This window comes from Apaloderma vittatum, unplaced genomic scaffold, assembly GCF_000703405.1.
Source record: "Apaloderma vittatum isolate BGI_N311 unplaced genomic scaffold, ASM70340v1 scaffold23096, whole genome shotgun sequence".
Lineage (NCBI taxonomy): Eukaryota > Metazoa > Chordata > Aves > Trogoniformes > Trogonidae > Apaloderma > Apaloderma vittatum.
In genome coordinates this window covers 12916-32908 of record NW_009721572.1, presented here as the reverse complement: position 1 = coordinate 32908, position 19993 = coordinate 12916, and the positions used below count along the sequence as shown (strand labels likewise).

Here is a 19993-nt window from a genome sequence, read left to right as displayed (position 1 = left end):
GTTAGAGAGAAGTAATTGAAAAAGACTTTGCATGTAGATTGAACAGGAAAAAGAAGGCTTGTTTTCCACTTGATTTAGGTAGCTTTTGTGCTATTTAGTTGATTTTTTTAAAAAAAAAGTAATTAAGGGTAGCTTACTAGATGGTGTCCTGATTCCTCTGTCCATGGTTTCTGCTTTGAAGCTTATGGAGCCCTCTGGACTCCATTTGCACTGTAGATGGCTATTAAAATAGGGTGTGTTTTGTGTCTGCTTGTGTTTTTCCACATTGAAATTGTTGTATTATCCAAAAGGCTTGTCCGAGGAGTTTATGCTGAAAAACTCATTACCTGTGAAGGTAACTTCTCCTGAGAAGTTCCTTAGCTTTGACCTGTAGCCACTCAGACCAATTGGTCAGCACTGCTAAAAATGAATAGTTTTTATACTACTTAGAACAGTTTCCTTTGCAAAACTTTGCAAAATTAATGCCTTACTCGAGATCAATCTCGATGAAATAGTGAAAGTTTTTTAGATTATTACTTTAATGGATAACATTCTTCGTGTGATTGATATATTTTCCTTTTTTCTTTGTTTCAGCTGAACTGGAGTTTGTTCAAATCATCATTATAATTGTGGTTATAACTGTTATGGTGGTAGTGATCATCTGCCTGTTGAATCATTACAAACTGTCGACACGCTCCTTTATCAACCGACAGAGCCAAAGCAGAAGACAGGAAGAAACTCTGCAGACGGTGAGTATGAACCCCGGGCACCAAATTCCTCCTCTTTGTGCTGTTCGGGTTTGCAACAAAGCCTCCTGTGTGGTACAGGTGACTGCTGGAAAAACTTCTGTTGTCACTTTTCGTATTCCCTATAGTTGGGTCTTTTGCTGAGGATGTATTTGTCAGTAGGGAAAAAAAGCAGAATGTAAATTCAAGATATACTAATGTAAATTTAAGAGATACTATCTTCAATTATTTTTAGACCCTTCCATCTTTTGTATAGTATATTTTCACTTGGTATTTTGAGGTTCAGATGTGACGTCCTGTTTGCTGCTGCTGTAATTTGAAGGGGATTGAAGAGGCAGGGAATGGAGATCACCTGCGACATAATTTGAAATATGGGTTGTGACTTTCTGTGTATTTATTAATATCCTGGATTTTTATCACTATTGCTGTTTTATGATATTTGTTTCAGTGAAACAGCAAGTAAATATTAGGAAAATGATCCCTCCAAGGACCTGGAGTGGTTAAGATAGGTTGTTACAGAGCCAAGGGCTTCAGACCAAGTTTCAGTTGGGAATTGTAGAGACTGACCCTAGTCAACCCAGCAGTAAATGAGAACTTTCCTTGTGAGCCAGGAGTTTGCTGGGTGGGATGCACCACTCCCTTTGAGGGTTATCCACAGGGTGTCCCTGACCTTGGTCCCAAGCCTGGGACCCAGGGCTGCAGTGCCAGCAGTATCCTGTGATGTTGCAGGGAGGTCCTTTTCCTGATGTGCTTTTGGATGTCCTTGAAGTGGTGCCCTTGGCCTCTTTACTGACTGCGATGGCCAGGAGACCATTTGTGAGGGTAGTCTTTTGATGTGTTGAAGTCCTGGCAACAGCATTGGATTCACAGCTTCATTTCATTTTGCTGTCAAAAAAAATTGTCTGGTTTTAACTGGAAGGTGTAGTCCCACAATGTTTTTCACCAGCTGTAAGTTCACAATCTCACCTTTCTTTCCATTTTGGTCTTGTGTTTCCTCTGCCTTTGTGCTCCTTTACAGAGGTGATGAGAAGCCTCGGGGCTGATCTGGCTGAACATGAATTGCTTATTTTTTATTTTTCTCATTTTTTCATCTCACAGTTAGATTTTAGCCAGATCGGCAAGTGAAGTGCCTGGGCAGGGGAGGAGATGGGGATGCCTCAGTCCAGCCTGGCAATCTTGGCAATTGGCAGCTCCCTCCTGAAAAATGGCTGTAAAATGGGACGAATGGAGGATCCCTGAAGCTCTCGCTTCAGACATCACCTGCACCGTTTTACTGGAGTGAATACCTCCTACCTTGGAGGAGCTGTCTCCTTAAAGGGGAGGTCACCTCATTCCCTAACACTTTGGTAACGAAGGAGTATTTAGCTCTAATTTGGTTGCAGATGAAACCAGAATTTGTCAAACCTTAACCTTGTGGACTTCAGGGCTGGAAAAATTGGCTGAATTAATTTGAGTGTTGCTTTGAAATGTGCTCTGTAATTTGAGAACCACACTTCTGTCTGAAAAATGTTAGCTATAACTGCCACAGGTTCCTAAAATGAAATAATTTGAGATAAAGGAAATGCATTTTCATCCTCACAAATCTTTCAAAACTGCAGTAAGCTGTCAAATGCGTGAAGTAACTCATCATTTCCTTTGTATGGTTCGTTAGTATTGTCTTGTTATCAGAGCAAATGGCGCATTTTCTGTTGTAAGAGAGGAAACAGCACCTTTTTGTGAAGAAGAGCTTACAGTTTGGTGGTGGGGACCTGCTTTAGTACCCAGAACTGCTCTTAAATAATTTTTGAAACAGTTTCAATCTGATGGCACTCTTGTCAGTAATGATAATCATAGCCAAATGAGCACTTCGTGGGAATTGATTGGTTGGCAAGAACCTATTGCTAATTTTTTTGAAAACTCTCTGATATAGATTTGTCATTGTTACTCATCTGGACTTCTGATAAGCTGAAGCTGTACTTAAAAGAAGGTCATACTTGTGGGGAACAGGACTTTGGAGGTCTCTGAGGTCAGATATCAAATATGTTTGACTTCTCCTTTGTCTGGGGTGTAAGAAGGAAATTGTGATAAAAACTGGTCGTGTGCTGCTTGCAGTGAAAGAAACCTTAAATGCAGCGTGTGCTGCATGAGAGTCAGGAAGCTAAAGCATTTGCTCTGATGTGAAACTGGAAACAGCCAGTCCATTCTCACTGTCTATGGTGCAGTGAGTTGCACAAGGTAAATAGGTAGGACTTTTAAAATATATTTATTTTTGAATGAGGCACGCCTTGTTCTGTGTGCAGATGCTGTTGATACGTGGATTCTCTTCCAAGATTTGTTCCTTTTACTTTTAATGGTATATAGACTCTGAAGAAGATTTACATATTTATTGACTGTTAATGTCTGAAGAAAATATTCTTACTCAGTCCTTCTGTTGGTCCGGAGATGGTGAATGGAAATAGGGTAAGTTTAGCAGTAATATAGGAACTGGCAAGCAGTCAATTTGGGTAGTGAACTATGAAGTGAACGCCCCACTCATGTACCTGAGGTAGCAGACGTGCATCAGGAGGCATAATCCTGGTTTTGCTATTCAGATGGACTTTTTTTCAGTCCTTTGTTACCTTCCATTTTTCTTTTTTTTTTTTTTTAAACTTGTCCGATTCTAGTTGATTATATCTTCCAACAGTGGAGCTGTGGCTGAATTGCGCACATTTTTGGCCCTGTAAAGACCCGCTATCGAACAGATGATCTCCCTTACTGTGGTTGTTCTAGAAAGCATAATAGAAATGAACAGATAAAATACCCACTTTCTTTATTGCCAGCCTTGCACCTGTAAAATTCATGGGGTCAAGACTCCAGAATAATGAAACAAAAGGTATTTACGGATTTCTTTGGCTGAACTTCCTTCATGTTCAAAAACAAACAAACAAAAACCACAAAAAACCCCAAACAAACAAAAAGAACCACACACAAAAATAAAAAAATCCCCCAAACCCACACAAATAAAACCCCCTGAAAATGAAAAAAACAATAAGACAAACACAAAAAAACCCCAAAACAACAAACACAAAAAAAAACCCCAAACAAACCAAGCCAACAAAAAAAGCCCCCCCAAACTAACAAAAAAAAGATTTGGAAGGTGAAAATCCCAATGTCTTCCAAGTCTAGAAATTCAGGTACTAAAAAGAAGATGAAATCACTGGAATCCACAAGTGTTAGTAATACTTAAAGAGCAGAAAAGGGACCGATCCCAGGAAAAAATGTTGCTCTTTAACAACTACTTTTCAGCATACAGTTGTTGATGTTTCTGTTCTGTGTTTTCCTGTGTGACCACCAGTTCATCTTTTGCCTTTTTTCCTTTCCTTCTTTTCATCCCTTCTTGAGTCTCATCTTCCAGTCTCTCCTCTGGTCTCTTTTATTACCTCGGTTGGGCAGAACAACCGTTGCGTGCTCAGAAGTACTGGATGCTTCTGCAGCAACGCTGCTGAGGATGCTGCCTGCACTCCCCTCTCCTAGTCTGAATATCAAAATATTCAAGCCTGTTTTAATGCTAGAAATACGAATTTTGGTGTCGTAGCTGCAGGAGGTGGAGCAATGCTGATTGACAACTGTGTTGGCGTGAGTGATGACCTGAAGTGAGCATGCACTGTACGAATGGTGTTGGTGTCGCAGTGGGTGTAAAATGCTGCAGGTTTCCCCTGCTCGGCTGATCCGGCAGCAGCGTTGGGCTTCACAGGCAGGCGTGAGCCAAGGTGTGCGCTGCCCCTCAGGGGAGTGTGAAGGCTGCAGGGTGTGAAGGGCACCAGGAGCGTGCGTGGGGCCACATCACTAGGATGACAACACCTCTCTGGTGGAAGCAACTGGTGCTACCGACAGTGCCGGGGAGTTTTGGGGCAGAGCCGTGCAGCAGCCTTGAAAGGCCATGTCCATGCGCTGTGTGTGTGTGTGTCTGTGTCTGTGTGTGTCTGTGTCTGTGTGTGTCTGTGTCTGTGTGTGTCTGTGTGTCTGTGTGTGCGCGTGCGCGTGTGTTCCCGGTGCCCTGAGGCGGCTGATGGTATTGACGGGGCGGCCTTGCTGGTAGCCAAAACCACCCTGTTCAGTGTAGGTAGCTGCGGCCGAGTGGCTGCTGGGGCACTCTGCTCTTTGTTGGGATAAAGCGTAGATAAATCTTGCTTTCTGATGATTAACTCCTGGTGTCACCACCAGTGACATCCAGGGGAAGGTTGAGGGAAAAGAGATTAACTAAGTGACTTACAGGGAGGTACTTAATGAGCTTCTGATGTTCCTAAATTGATTTCTTCTCCCAATCCTGGTGGTTTCTGTCTGTGCATCTTTTTCTCTTATGAGATGGATGTTGAAGGAGTACTGAACACTGTAACTGCCCCAGGCCTGCTCCTGGCAGTGAAGTTTCTGCGTCCATCGCACAAGATGCTCACCCTGACCAGCCGCTGCCTCCCAGGACCAAGGGCAGCATTGCTGCTACGGCTGCTCGGTTTGCATTAGGACATTCATAATGTCCAACTTGAATGCCAAGCTCTAGGAGCACAGCTGCAAAAATACTGCCCTCTTTCTTGGAACAGCTATTTCGGAATTAAAAGGGGACATCAGGAGGGTGACAGAAAATACTCCCTAATATTGACAACTCCAGGGATTTGTCGGCAATTTCAAATATTAGTGTTGCCTCTTGGCCTTCTAAATTATTCCCCACCGGTGCTAGCATTATTCCTTCTGTTCCCTGCTGGCAACCCTGGCCCTCTCATTCTCGTTTTCTTACTGACATGTGCAAGAGAAAGAAAATCCCACTGGGAACAAGAACGCTGTCTATAGCTGGGAGACAGTGTGAATGCTGTAGACCACCCTGCTTTGCCAAACTTTTTCTTTGCACCAGGCATCGGTTGGCAGGAGCTGGACATGTGCTGTGTTCTCCTGCCATCTGTGTGAGGGACATGGGCTTGCCTCTCCTCAGGGAGCACTGCCAGGAGGGACAGCATGTGCTGGCTGCTGCTCTTCGAAGTCTACCACATTAAAGTCAGAATGTCTTTAATAAGGACAGAATCACCTAGGACATGTGCAGGTAGGACTGGAAGTGAGGAGTGCTGGCTTCAAGTGGCTCCTGACTCAGGGTGTCACCCTCGGCAACTTGCTTCATCTCCAAATAAAGGAGGAAAGGTAACAGTACTTATTTCCTTCACCTGGATGAAATTAAGATTACTTAAAGTGGAAAATGGCTGTGAAGTTGGAGATATAGAAGTTTTAAAGCATTAAGTAACATAAATAATTGCTCTAAGTGTAGGTGGGCAGACTACAAGTGAGGGGTTGGGCTCTTCCTAATTATCTCTCTCTAGTACTTCTTGGTCCCATGCACTGCTCTTGCCAGATGCTGTAACCTTTCCTGCCCTTGGGGAAACACAGCTTTTAAAGGAAAGAGAAGCCCTTCCAGAATACTTGTTATTATGTTGGGGACGACACAATGATTTGCTTTGCTTGTGTTGGACAGGGAGAGTGTTGCAATCATCAGAGCTGCGATGGTCTCTATCGCCCAGGAAGAGGCAGGGAGGAATGAGCCCCTCGGCCTTCAGCAGCGTTTTGAGCAAGCCACTGCTTTAATGTGGTGTAATGCCACTGCCACCTAGGGCCAAAACCAGAAACTACAGTACTGTCATTTGCAGAGGAGTGATGTGTATTTTTGTGTCTTATATATAAATACATAATAAAACTTAGTTTAATCTAGAGGAAAAGAGGAACCTTCTTAATGCTTGTAACGCGTTTTGTAAAGTGAAAACTAGACAAAAGTTTCTTTCTCAGGAAATAATTTCAGAAACTTAAAAGTGGACAAAAACTCCACTTTTAGGACTTTTCAAGGAGAAAAGTCTCCTGAAGAGTCAGTAAAAAAGATTGGATTATATGGGATTGTCATGGCTTAACCCCAGTGGGCAGCTAAGCCACATGCAGTTGCTCGGTCCCAGTGGGATGGGGGAGAGAAGCTGAAGGGTGAACGTGAGAAAACTTGTGGATTGAGATAAAGACAGTTTAATAGATGAAGCAAAAGCCATGCATGCAAGAAAAGCAAAACAAAGAATTTGTTCACCACTTCCCATGGGCAGGCAGCTGTTCAGCCTTCTCCAAGAGAGCGGAGCTCCATCATGCATAGCAGTGACTTGGGAAGACAAATGCCATCACTCTGAACATTCCTTGCTTACTCCTTTCCCCAGATTTATGTGCTGAGCATGGTGTCCTATGATCTGGGATCTACCTTTGCTCTGTTGGGGTCAGCTGTCCCAGCTCTGTCCCCTCCCACCTTCTTGTGTACCCCCAGCCTCCTTGTTGGGGTGGGATGAGGAGCAGAAAAGGCTGTGATGCTGAGTAAGCACTTCCCAGCGATGGTGAAAACACCCCTGTGTTACCAATGCTGTTTCGGCACAGATCCAAAGCATAGCCAAATGCTAGATACTGTGAAGAAAATTAACTCTATATCAGCCAAAACTAGCATAGGGATGCTTTTTGCCTCATTACAGTTTGAGAAATTTTTCTTAGCAGAAACTTTTACCTGCCATTTATCCTCAGTTAAATATTTGTTTTCTGGTAAATTTCTTTCATGCCCTCTCTCAGAGAGTTGGATGATACTGCATGCCTCAGGAAGCACGGGGTTTTAAAACAGTCTCAAAAAGTCATCTTCATGAGATGTTTAATTCTAGAGGCTGTAAGCTTTTGTAAATTATGAATTAGGCGAATTATCTTTGAGTTATCCAGTCTTCTAAACTCTAAATATTGAGTTCCATAATCATCACTGTATAATAATTAAGTAATCACTCAGCTGGATTGAAATAACAGCACCATTTAATAAAAACCTAATCACAAAATACTTTTCTGTAAGTTATCCTGAAACCTAGGAACACTGAAGGTCGTCAAATGACATAGTTGGATCCCTGAGATTTTTGTTGCTTTGATGTTACTTGTAGGAGCTAGGATTTATCACAGAGGGACATCTTTTTTCATTCTAAAATCTGAAAATGTTAAAAATGAATACAGTACAGGGAATGAATGAAGTCATTGAGTGAAAAAGAACCTGAAAGTTGTGGTTTTTTTTTTATCATAAGGCCAATCTACCTTAGTAGACTAAAGGAGAAACAGTGTGAGGGAATCTTACCTGAGTTTCACTGATCTGAGCACAGGGAAATATTCTAGTTGTGAAATTAAGGTCTGTAAGCAGAGGGACAAGGATAGAGCAAGAAATAACACTTCCGCTTAGTGTAAGTAGCCCCAGATTGTTCGTGACAGTCCCAGTGTGTTATTTCTTATATCTGCATTCAGGGAGGGGAAGTCACAAGGATATTTTCCTTCTGCAACGCTGAGGTTTTTCCTTTCTTCTCCTCTCAACCGTCTGCCATCACCTCAAGTACAGTGGGGTAGGTGGGCAGCAACCCTTGGGTTAGATTGTATCTACCCAGTGCAGAGGAGGGAGGAGTTCCCTGATACGAATGCATAGCAGTGACAATAGTTGTTCTCCTGTCGAAAGGTAAATAGTAATTCTCCTGTGGTGGATGCCAGGGTTTCAGGAAGACATAACCTCTGAAAAGACCAGAATCGGAAGATGTGGCTAGCACATGCTTGGATGCAGTTCTCTTGTTCCAGACAGATGTCACCTTCTATAGAGGAGATGGGGTTTATCTCTAGAATGCAAAGTGCAGAAATCCCCTGTAGCGCTTCAGGTCAAGATTCAGCAAAGCAGTTCAGTATATTTTTAACTTCTTTTTGTTTTTTAACTTTTGTCTTAGTCTTGTAATGTTAGCAGAAGGGCACATCTACATAAGTGGTTGCAGACAGACCTGAGTGGAGTCTGCCTTTTCTCCAAGCGGGCTGTTCCCAGGCCAGCCCTGAAGCAGGAGCTGCACATGCACAGCTCAGTAGTGAGCTACTGTGTCTGGCTCAGCAGCACCTATGAAATACGTGCTGTGTAAAAGGATAAGGGGATATCTAGTGTGTGATACTAACATAAATGATTTTACTGTTCTATTGCACCTCTCTCATCCTTATACATATAAACTCTATAGAGCTGTTCATAATTAAGCACTGGAGTGTTGTCTGTTCTCTCTCTCTCTCTCTCTCTCTCTTTCTTTTCATCTTCGTACTCTTCTCATGTTGTCATATTGCTTTCCTCTTAAAGTTTAGGGGGCCCCTCTGCATGTTTGCATTTGTCAGTGCAAGTCACTGTAAAATAAATTTGCATCCTAGGAGTCAAGGATTCCTCTGTAGCTGACTGCAGGAAATCCAGTTGTTTGTCAGCTCCTTACCTTTTTCCTTGCCTCTCTCGTTGTCCGTTTTAAGACTTGTCCACGCACAAAGTAAGATTGTAGTGCCTTTTCCTACATGGGTACAGTTAGTCTGGGCTTACTCTAGTGGTGATAAGAGAATCCTGTACTGTGGCACTGGACCAACCACGTATGCATGGTGAGGTTGATCTGCACGTGGTGTGTGAGCCTTGTATTTTCCAAGTGCGGGCATGCTGAGCACATGCTACCCAGCCACCTGCTGGGGGAGTTGCTCTGGCTCCTGCGATAGAGATCTTACCAGGGGTTGGCTGCTGCCAAACAATTTATTCAGCCTGCTCCTCTCTGCAGAGGAAACCTCAGCGAAAGGAGTAGCTGCAGGTGGGCTGTAGGACACAATCACAGAGGCTATGTTGTTACACATCCTTGCATCCTAAGGATCTCACAGCCTTGGAGTTCAGCTGCATCCCAAGCTGTCTTATCTTCCCAACTAGTTCACCCAGGGTGGGAAGAGTCTTGGGCTCCTTTGGTCTCCTTGTCTTGAGCCAGGCAGCCCCGCATCTCGGTTGTGCTCTGTGGGATCCCTGAGCAGCTGCAGTGCCTCCAGGCAGCGTCTTTTACTGTACTGGGATTCAGACAGCAGCTGTAGAAGTAACGGGCAGATCCAGTCTCCCAGCAAGTTCTGTTAGATGTTGCTGGTACCAGGACTGTGTGCCTGGGCTCAGCGTGCAGGTTCTGCTCTAGCTCAGTCTGGGGAGTTTTTCTCTGCAAGCTGCCTTTCTTACTCTCCTGCCTTAACGGAGATGGGCCTGAAGATGGGACTCACAACTTCTGCTTCCACAGCAGAAGGTCTCTCATGAGGGAGTTTTAAGTAGCATGAGTGGTGGTGGTAGTTGGAATTCCTTTCTGGGTTGGGTCTTTGGTTTTGCTTTTTTTCCTGTCTTCTGAACCTGGACGCATTAAAAGAGAGTCCAAGACAGCTGCACTAGGCATAAAGCTACACACTATTATGTTTTTCAAACCATCATTAGGGAATCTGCTGTTGGGCGGTGTATGGCCTGTAGCTCATGGGCAGTTAATTGAGCGCTTCAGCTTTGACTAGTATGTTTTAATTAACAATTGCAACAAGCTTAGAGCCTGCTGGGTCCGCAGCTGATGGTCTTTAATTGTGCAAATATACGCTCAGATATTTTGAAATGAGGGTATCCGAGTGTGGAGGTGTGGATGGGAAGATGGGTGCAAGTATGTATATGTACAGTTATCCATTTATGATTTCCTCTATTGACAAAACATTATATAGGCACTGAAATATGTGGATTTATGTAAGACTTGTGTTTTGCATTGAGCCTTTGCAGATGGGGTACTTGCAAAGGGAAGTTGTAAATAATTGCAGTTGTCAGCCTCCCTCTATCTCTGCTCTCTAAAGGTACAGAAGAGAAGTGATTGACCAACTTTGTTATTCAAAGCATTTCCCTTAACAGCTGAATCCTGTGGGAGATTCCACTTAGAAGAGCTTTTCTCTGCCGAGGACTCTCCCGACAGAATCACAGACGGCTTTTGGTCTCCGAGTGTCACCGTGAACATCTAGTTAGGTCTATTTTTACATCTGAGATATGTTGAAAGATGTTGTACAGAGAAGAAGCAGTACAGTAAGATTTGAAAGTAGTCTATACAGGGTAATGCTTTGGGGGACAGTATGCATTTTCTTTCCTGAAATTTCTGATGTCTGTAAAATCATAAAACTTGAATAGGCACCAAGAAGATCGTTATGACCATACAATGTTCTAATTTTCTCTTTTCGCACCAAGATGGAAATTTTGTAGCTACTCTGAGGTGTCTTTGAATTGTAGAATCATTAAGGTTGGAAAAGACATGTAAGATCCTTTTTGGTGGTAGTTACTGCTACTGTAAACAGTTAATTGAGAAGAAAAATAATGATACACCCATCTTGTTTTCCACCCTTTTATTCTGCCTTGAGTGCTGGTACAGTGTTAGAACAGCCTTCCAAGGCATGAGAGAAAAATTGCTTTGGCCTGAGAAGGTGATTGGGGAGGTGGTTGAAGAGGCTTGACTGGAACCTCAGCTGCCTAATTACTCTTTATGGTGGGAATTGGGCAACTGACACTTTTGACCAGTGTATTACCTGGGTTTGGGGTGACTGTCACTTCACTGAGATGACAGGCACCTGCTTTCCTTGTGAACTGTTTTGGCTCTGGTGTGTAATCTGGATCTTGGCTGGCAGCTCGGCTTCATGGGACCTGCCAACCGTGCTGGCGTGGCCTTGTCTTGGGTTGGGAGGCGACAGGTCCCTGCTGAGCACGCTAGTGCTGAAGCGTCTCCTGTTGTCTCTGCACGGTGCCCCACGCTTGTAGCTGCGACCACCTTGCTGCATCCTTAGGGCCTGTGAGGCTGGGTGCTGCGGCTGGCATCTGGGCACTTGCGGAATGGACCAACCTTGACTTGCTTGAGTGCAGAGCTGCTCTTGGCTCCAATTTTGCAAAATAAAGGGTGGGACGTTACTCGTTTATTACCTTTGTCTAGGTGGAGGCAGCCAGCCCTTAGAAGCTAACTGCTCCTAAAAGTCAGGGCATTTGAGGTAGGATACTGATGTGATCTATTAATTTTTTTATTTTGTTGTGTTTTTCTACATTCCAGGAAGGGTGCTTGTGGCCTTCAGAAAGCACGGTTTCACGCCAGGGTGCTTCAGAGGTACAAATTTCTTATTGTCTTCACCAATGTGCTTTCCTCTTTCTTGTTATGTATATTTGGCTCCTCTCAAAAACGTGCATCTGTTTAGTAAATAAAGCTTTTTCAGTGTAGACCAAGAGCTAGGTTTGTGTGGACATCTGAGCCTGCCTTAACCCCCATTCTATGAATGCTTAAGACTTTTCCATTAGAAGAGTGAAATGCTACGTACCTGACAACTAGTCTTCATCCGCAGCTCCCTGTATCATAGTGAGCCTTTACAGGTAAGTGGCAGAGGTGTCTCTCATGCAATGGCTCAGTAATCTGTGTATTCAGTGAAATCTGTGAGAGCACTTGCTCTCCTCCCTGTGTTTCTCCTGGTTTTACGACACACACGCTATCGCCAGCATCTCCTGTCTCCCAGCTAACACAGATTTGTGGTCTGAGTGATATTTTGTGGGTGTGTTGCTCCAAGTGGCCCAGCTCACCTGTGTCAAACAATGAAACTTTCTGGTGGCTGACCTTGCATCTGTGCGGGTCAGAGTCTAAAGACCCTGCATGGACCCAAAAATGGGAAGAGCAGTTTGATTGATCTACATCTAAGAAGTTGCAGTGTCTCTCCAGATGCGGGATAGACTAAGTGAGTAGCAATAGCTTGTCACAGGGTGTCTTGAACTTCTTGTAAAGCCTGACTTTCTCCAGGGCTTAATGTGCTGGGGACATTTTTTCCACTTGCCATACAGACGCCTTGCAGGTCCTTCCTGGAGACCAAGTTTTGGCTGAGAACTGAGTAAGAGGAGGACACCTGATACTCTCCAGTAGCAAAGGTGTGAGATACACCAGGCTTTTATAAAATGTAGTAAAATGACCATCTGAATTCTTTGGAGATACAGAGTTATTACATTAACTCTGTGTAGGAGAGGGAGGCTCAAACTGCAGCTGAAATTCAGTATTGGGACATTTTTGTAGAACTAGTTAATTGTCAAGACTAGAGAGAAAACATTCCCTATGTACAGAAACAGAATTGTGTTCTCTTGGTTCTGTGTGTTTTAATGTCAGAAGGAGCTGTGTGAGGTCTTGGTCTTCCTTCATGAAGCTGTTTTCAAGTATCTTGTGTTAGATCCTTCTTGCAACTCCTACCTTTTCTTTTCACGTGTGTGTGGGGGGAGTACCTGTGCAGGGTATCTGCAGGGATTAATCTTCTAAGGTAGATGGCACAAGTATTTTGTGGTTTGTCAGTACAGAGCACCTACACTGCTTTGCTCAGACGTGCAGTCACGTGTGTCTCTCTTCCCGTTTCAGATCATGTATGCTCCAAGGTCCAGGGACAGGTTTACCGCCCCGTCTTTTATGCAGCGGGACCGTTTCAGTCGCTTCCAGCCCACTTACCCTTACATGCAACATGAGATTGACCTTCCTCCGACCATCTCCCTCTCTGATGGGGAGGAGCCACCGCCATACCAAGGCCCCTGCACCCTGCAGCTCCGGGACCCAGAACAGCAGATGGAGCTCAACCGGGAATCTGTCAGGGCACCGCCCAACCGAACCATTTTTGATAGCGACTTGATAGACATCTCGATGTACAATGGGGGCCCCTGCCCACCAAGCAGCAATTCGGGCATAAGTGCAACCAACTATAGCAGTAATGGAAGGATGGAAGGACCACCCCCGACGTACAGCGAGGTCATGGGGCATTACCCAGGCTCCTCTTTTTTCCATCACCAGCACAGCAACGTGCCTCCTTCCTCGCAGAGGGGGAGCAGACTTCAGTTTCAGCAGAACAATTCAGAGAGCACAATAGTCCCCAGCAAAGGCCAAGACCGGAAACCAGGAAACCTGGTCTAAGTTACTGGCCCAGGTGCGTTCGAACTGAAGACAAGGGAGTGAAGCAGGGCAGTGGAGGAAGATGCCCCCGTGCTCCGGTGCACAATGTTGTTACATTTCACATGGTACAACTTAGTAAAACCAAACGTGCAAACCAGTTCTTTGTTTCTGATTCCTTTCAGGGGAATTGCATGCAAAGCAGATGGAGAGAAATACAACCTTCTATTCAGTTTGTCTACGAGCAGTGTTTCAGGGGAGAGGGGGGGATATATTATTTTTTTTTTAATAAACTATTTCAATTATTTAATTCTAAAAGTTAACTTAGCACAGAAATGAGGCTTGTACAGCCTGTTTTTTACTCACTGAATGGCAGAAGGAAGAAGGTGGTCTTGCTAGATAAATGGGGGAAGAATTGGCCAGTTTGCTTTTTTTTTTTTTTTTTTCCTCCCAGGATGTGGATTTATTTTTTTTTTAAATACGAAACAAAATTCCTGTTTTGTGTGCCAAGGTATAAAGTTGAAAACTTAGATGAATGCAAGGAATTAATTTGTGTTGTGATAAATGTGTTTTAAAAAGTTGCACTATCTTAATGTTTTAAAAAAATATATATGAGGGAACTGTTTTATGTGAAGTTCTTCTATATGTTGTCTTTTCACCTGTGGAATAATGATAAAGCTCCGAAAGTAATCTGGAGGAGTTTGCCCACCTTCCCCTGGGTTTGCTAGAAAAAGGAGACAGGACATAGCCTAACACCTCTTGACTTTTACCAATCCAGAAATACAGGGACGCTTGTCTTTGCAATAATTTGTGTTCAAATAACAGTGCATCAATGAAATGTCTTGGAGACTTTTGGATGGAAGGAGGCAAATATGAAATCCCAGCAGTTTCCATCTCTTAGAGTTTAACTGTTTTGCAGTGTAGACTGTTTCGTAAACAGCAAAACAAAATCCCAGATGTGTTAATTTGCGTTGATTCTAACTAAGTGCTGCCATTCTTTTCCTTTCCTTAATGCAGTATCACCAGTACTTACAGTTTTAGAGATTTTTGTCCTCACTGTAGCCTGTAATGTATTTAGTTACATATCATGACATTATGCAATAAATTGTTTAAAAATGCAAGGTGGATTTTTTCCCCTGCAGCGCTGTTGAAATACATGAGACTCCGTTGTGCTTTTCGCTCTCTCTTTCATCCTTTAGATACTGAAGTTCAGTCCTGGAAATCCATCCTGGTGAAGCGAAGTGGCCTTTGGTAGCTCTAACCCTCCGTGCAGGTTCCGCAGCAGTACCGAGAGCACTCGTGGCGATGGTCTTGGCCCCTGCAGCATCCCTGGCGGTGACGTGGGAGCACCAGTTGTTTTCTTGCTGCAGACCATTTTGCTCTGGGCCCTGCTGCAGAAACCTTCCTCCGCGTGCGTCATCAGCTGACGCCAGCGGGTCCACGCTCGTGGGTAAAGATGACTCGTGCATTAACTTGAGCATCTGTAAGCCCTGGTTTTGCCATGCTGGTTTTAAGAGTAGCCGGAAAATGTTACCTGCCCACAAAGTGGCACGTGGGCCGTTTTGATGTGGAAGCACAGGCAGCGCTGGAAGGCAGTTGACGAATGGTGAAGTGGCATCACAAGCACATGAAAAAGCACAACTTGCACTTAAAATGCATTTTGGAAACGGAAAAGTAAGAACCCTTAGAGTTGAATAGTTTCTAATATATATGTGAGTGAGTGTATCATAGACCTTTTCACTTTAAGATCTTTCACTTTTTTTCTATTTTCTTAAGCCCTGTGCTTGGTTGAGGGCAGCAGCCCCTGAGGGCACAGATTGAGGAGTTCCCTGCCCCAGCACCTGGTCCCGTGGCTGGAGGCCAGATGTCTGCAGGACTTCTGTACACCACGGGCTCTGATAACTGAAGCGCATCTTTGATCTATGCAGAGTTTTAATGCCAAAACAGTGTGCGTGTGTGTGTGTGTGTGTGTGTGTTATGGGCCTAGATGTAGATTATTTTCTTCATAAGGTAATTTTGTTTCACTCTAGTTTAGAAAATGTCTGTCTGTTAGTCTGAATACACAGTTTCATTTGTCTCTGTAGTTGTTTTTTGGTTGGAGTCATGCAGGTAATGCAGAGTAAAGCTGCCTTTTAATTTATGTATTATTTGAAGGAGAGAGAGAGAGATTATGTGGTGGAATTCACTTGTATTTCTTTTTCCAATCAGACCCACAGGACAGGTGTTTAGGGATGACTAGGTTACTCTGTCAGCTGGGGCGCTCATCACATCTCATTTGTGGGAATAAAAGCTGTGAAATTAGATTTTTGCAAAAAACATATAAACATAATTTTTAGTTTAAAAAAAACCAACCAACAAACAGAAGACAAAACCAGCAAATGCTGATTTTGGTCTTCGGTGACTTTTGTTGTCCTTCAGAAGTGAGCTTTAAAGCTAGAGAATGCGTGTGCCTACACAGATACTGTGCTGTTGCCTAAAAGAGGATTATTTAGCCATGAAGCCTTCAGGTGAGAACAGCTGGAACTCAGTCGTCATGGCAGAGCACACCTGGACTAGGCCCTGGGCTTGGACTGGTTGAGTACCAACTTTTCCCCATGCACAGATCTCAGCAAAGTGAGCCTTGAAGTTGCCTCCAAAGTCACCTCTTGGGAACATGCTTTCTTTGAAAACAGCCCTTCACCATCTTTTGCCATCTCTGCATGCCAGTAGATTTATGCACTTCCCATTCACATTGTCCAGTAGGATGTGTGCTCTGTTATCTCTTTATTTTTCTTGACTGAGGAGGTTTTTCTTTGTGTGGTACATGGAACCAGTTCTGTAGAAAAATTTGTTTAGAAAGAACTTAGTGTTTGCTGACCTGATGATTTCATTTCCTCTCACATCTTAGCATATTCTCATAGTCTCATCATCCTTCTCACCGTATCCTGCTGTGCAAAGCTAATGTGCAGCCAGTGTTCTTGTCACCTCTAAAAGGGTAGTCACCTGTTACTTGCTATAGGTGAGCTTGCAATCTGCTGCTTTTGTTCTGGGGCCTCTTACTGGCATAAATACGATATTTTCTGATGAATGTTAGCTCTCCCTGATGGGAGTGCTGTCAGTAGTATAACATGGCAATACTGTGTTCTTCTGCTTTTCCTTTTGTTGTAGTGAGAGAGAATATGCCTTTGATAACAGAACAGTATGGTAAAAGAAGGAATATCAGAATTAGATAGCACTACGAATCTTTACAGCCTTTGAAATTGCCAATTTCTGAAAATAGGTAATTCTATGAAGCATTTATGGAAAACTCCCTTTGAAAATATCTAGAATTGATAGCCTGTATTCCACAGCCACTCAAATGAAGCTTGTAAATTATAAAAGATTTCTGCAAACATTTTAGAGTTGATCATGTAAGTTATGCCACCATGCTGGTGTTTTGGTTTATGTGTATCATGCACAAAATCCACATAATACGTGTGTGGAGTTTTCTGTGTGATGGATTATATTAGCCTGAATTCTGGTTGCATCTCCTGACCTTTGCCCAGTAACCCCACCTTCCCAAAATTCAGTCCAGTGATGTCCCCACTTCAGAAATTTTCAAGTTAAAAGCTTACGTTTGTTTTTTTTTTGTGTACTTTTAAGAAATAAAGGATTACGACCTCTATCCTACTGCAAAGGTTAAATTTTCCCCTATGTGGCTTGGCATGGCTCCCTCTTGGTGCTAAATATGCCCCATCTTCAGCGTTTTCCTATAACCTTGCAGGGCTAGAAAAGGCAGGTGGTTTAGCAACAGGAAAGAGGTTTCTCTCCCAGTTTCCTGATGGAGCACTTAGCTCTAATGCTGGATGTGCATTTAGTCCGGTTGTGGTTGGTTTCATCTTGGTATTCTACGAGCAAGCTCTGTGTATGTGACACTGCTTAAAAGATGCAGGTGAGGAATATGAAGACCAGTACCCAGTGAAAGGAGCTGTGTTCAGATCTCTTTGCTGTAGCGTGTGGCACGTGCAGGATTCGCAATACTTTGTGTAATAGGTTGTTTTTGTCGGGGAGGACCTACTTAAGCTACTCCACTGATGAACTCTGCACTTAACTCGGTCTCAGTCTGATGTGACTTAATTACAGAATGCTTTTTCCTACATATGAAAACTCAGATGCATGCCCGGTGCACAAGTTCTTGATGGCTACTGAGGAAGGTATTTATGTTATTAGTCGTGGAACTTGCCGGAACCATGGGTCAAGCTGTGCTTCATTTGGCATTTTATTACTGCTTTCTCCCACCAATTTATCCCACCTTCAAGATGCTTCTGTTTTCCCAAATCACTGAATTTTTGTGTTGGAAAACTGTAAAGAAGTGTCGCTGAGATTATTATTTTTTTTTTTTTCTTCTGTCTGCATGATTCAGGGAAGGGCAAGGAGTGAAAGGACGTCGCTTCTGAAAGAATGCACTTTCTTTGCAATAAGAAAGAAATCCTCGCCCTGCTGGCGAGTCCTGTGTGTAGCCTGTCTGGAACAGGGCTATCTCAAGCGGTTGTTTCTGATGGTGCCAGGCAGTGAGGTGTTGGACCTTAAAACTGACACTGTGGTCTGTAAGGAATGTTCTAATGGTTTGTAGAAGATTGATTACTAACCTTTCTCTGACTCTGCGCCCTTGATGCTCATGGTAGCTAAGGTAACCTGATTTTGTAGGCAAAGAAAAAGAAAGTAGTATGCTGGTGAAAATAGATAAGCTCCAAAACTGTGTGCTTTCTTTTTCCTTTTTTCTTTCTGCCCTTTGCCTTTTTTTTTTTTTCCCTTTCTGCAAAGATAAATAATAAACTTTCTGGTATATTGAAGGTATTTAGGATTATTTACAAGATTTCTCTGGTCATTACTGCTAAAGTCACGTCCATGCACACGTATATGTATCATACCTGCATGCAGACTTGTGCCTGTGTCCTACCCCTTGATTATCTGTATATTGGTTACTAGTCCATAATTGCCTTCCAGAAGTGCTCAGTGGCTATATATTGTGCTCTCAGGAACAATGACAGGTCATTTGTCAAACAACTGGAGGCATGAGGAATATTTGCGTTTCAGTCCCATAAATGTCATGGCCCTGTTTTTATCAGTAGAGGAGTTTCTTGCTGTGCAAATTTTTGCCCATGAGCTGGTGCACTACTGCCTCTTCTGTCCAACAGCTCTCTCCTTTTGGGTGAGCTTTGAAAAATCCTCATGCTTTTGGGACAACCCTAATGTAGACCCCATGTAGTGATGTACAGGAAGGAAATGTGTTTCGTGTACTCTACATCTCAGAAGCATGTTTTTTCAAACCTAGCTGATGCCAAGAACCAAGTGACCTGTTTGTACAGTGGGTTCAGGTGAAGGCTGGCTTTTGATTACATCTTTGCTTTTTAGATAAAGGCTGTTGCAAATAATTTAATTATATCTGTTTTTTTAACCCGTACTGTTCTGCCTGCTTGCCAACTAATGCGATTACAACTTTCCTAAACTAGTTTCTCTTAGTTTCCCCTCTAACCTAGTCCCGAATGTATTAGCTGTTCAAAACTCTGGAAAGAGGCACTCGTGATGGATTGTGTGAGACCTACTGAGGCCTTTTAGAGCATGGAGAAGTCCCTTGTGAGGACGTGTTGAACTTACAGAGGTTTTCCATCCAAAGACGTCGTTCTTTATGTTCCATTAGAAAACTGAAGTTTATAGAGTTTTGAAGGTGCCCCAGCTGAAAATGTTGATTTTTGTTTTCTTTTTAGTACTTAATATATTGTTTGCCAGTCTGTGCTTATTAATGAGGCGTGTAAATTACCTTTTGAACCACCTCCAGATGCCATTGCTAGGCTGGCAAAGGCCCCATTGGGCACTCTTGCACCAGCAAAAAAAAGAGTCACTTTCTTGGTATGGCTCTGCTTGGGGAATTAGCAGAAGCTGCGCCACTAAGTTCAGTCTCCAAAAATCAATGTCAGACCTGCATTGCCTCTTCCCAGCAAACTCAAGTTTAGGCAATGGCTCAGTTTTGATGAAGCCCTTTACCACGCTCAGTACCACAGACCCGCAGTGTAGGAGTCTCGTGGTGTTTCCTTGGAATCACAACTATTTGCATTAAGTATATTTCAGGGCCGCTACTGCCATTTTTATAACCACTCACTACATCTCTCCTGCTTTCAAAAGGGAAAAAAAGCATGATTTTTTTACTGAGAAGTGTTGGAAACTCTCCTGGCTCTTACTTCTGCCTTACTGTTGTCTTTTTCAGACTTAACACGAGCAACCCGAGTATTGCTAGCATCACTGTACTGACAAAAAAGAGCTTATCTTTTTGTGTTGGCTAACAATAAAGAAACAAGCTCATAACCCAGATACTTCCCCCTTCCCTCCAACAGCCATGTGATTTACTGCCAGAGATGACTTTGTCATTTCTTTGCTATGTTGCTGCTGCTGCTGTTGTAAGTGGTTCAATGCGTGAGCTTTCTGAAACAACGTGGTGTGTGTAGGATCTCATGGGTGACGAAGCTGTCTCTTCTTCCTTTCTCTTCTTGGTTTGTGCTTGTC

At 43.3% G+C, this 19993-nt stretch overlaps 1 protein-coding gene across 3 annotated transcripts; it reads left to right on the top strand.

Annotated features, from left to right (window-relative positions):
* The first annotated feature begins 575 nt into the window (after positions 1-575).
* LOC104275482 (low-density lipoprotein receptor class A domain-containing protein 4-like) lies at positions 576-13634 on the top strand. Of its 3 annotated transcripts, none has more exons than XM_009871451.1 (3): positions 576-728; positions 11624-11677; positions 12956-13634. In XM_009871451.1, the coding sequence occupies exons 1-3, from the start codon at positions 624-626 to the stop codon at positions 13496-13498; spliced, it is 702 nt and encodes a 233-aa protein (XP_009869753.1). In that variant the 5' UTR covers positions 576-623; the 3' UTR covers positions 13499-13634. The 3 variants fall into 3 exon arrangements, with proteins under 3 accessions (XP_009869753.1, XP_009869754.1, XP_009869755.1); XM_009871452.1 differs by having other exon boundaries at positions 582-728; positions 11624-11696; positions 12966-13634; XM_009871453.1 differs by lacking the exon at positions 11624-11677 and having other exon boundaries at positions 582-728.
* Positions 13635-19993: the final 6359 nt, after the last annotated feature.

Coding starts and splice junctions, on each gene's coding strand:
- LOC104275482 (XM_009871452.1), top strand. CDS start 624: ATGGTGGTAGTGATCATCTGCCTGTTGAATCATTACAAACTGTCGACA. Junction 729..11,623: donor AGGAAGAAACTCTGCAGACG/GTGAGTATGAAC, acceptor TCTACATTCCAG/GAAGGGTGCTTGTGGCCTTC. Junction 11,697..12,965: donor GGTACAAATTTCTTATTGTC/TTCACCAATGTG, acceptor AGATCATGTATG/CTCCAAGGTCCAGGGACAGG.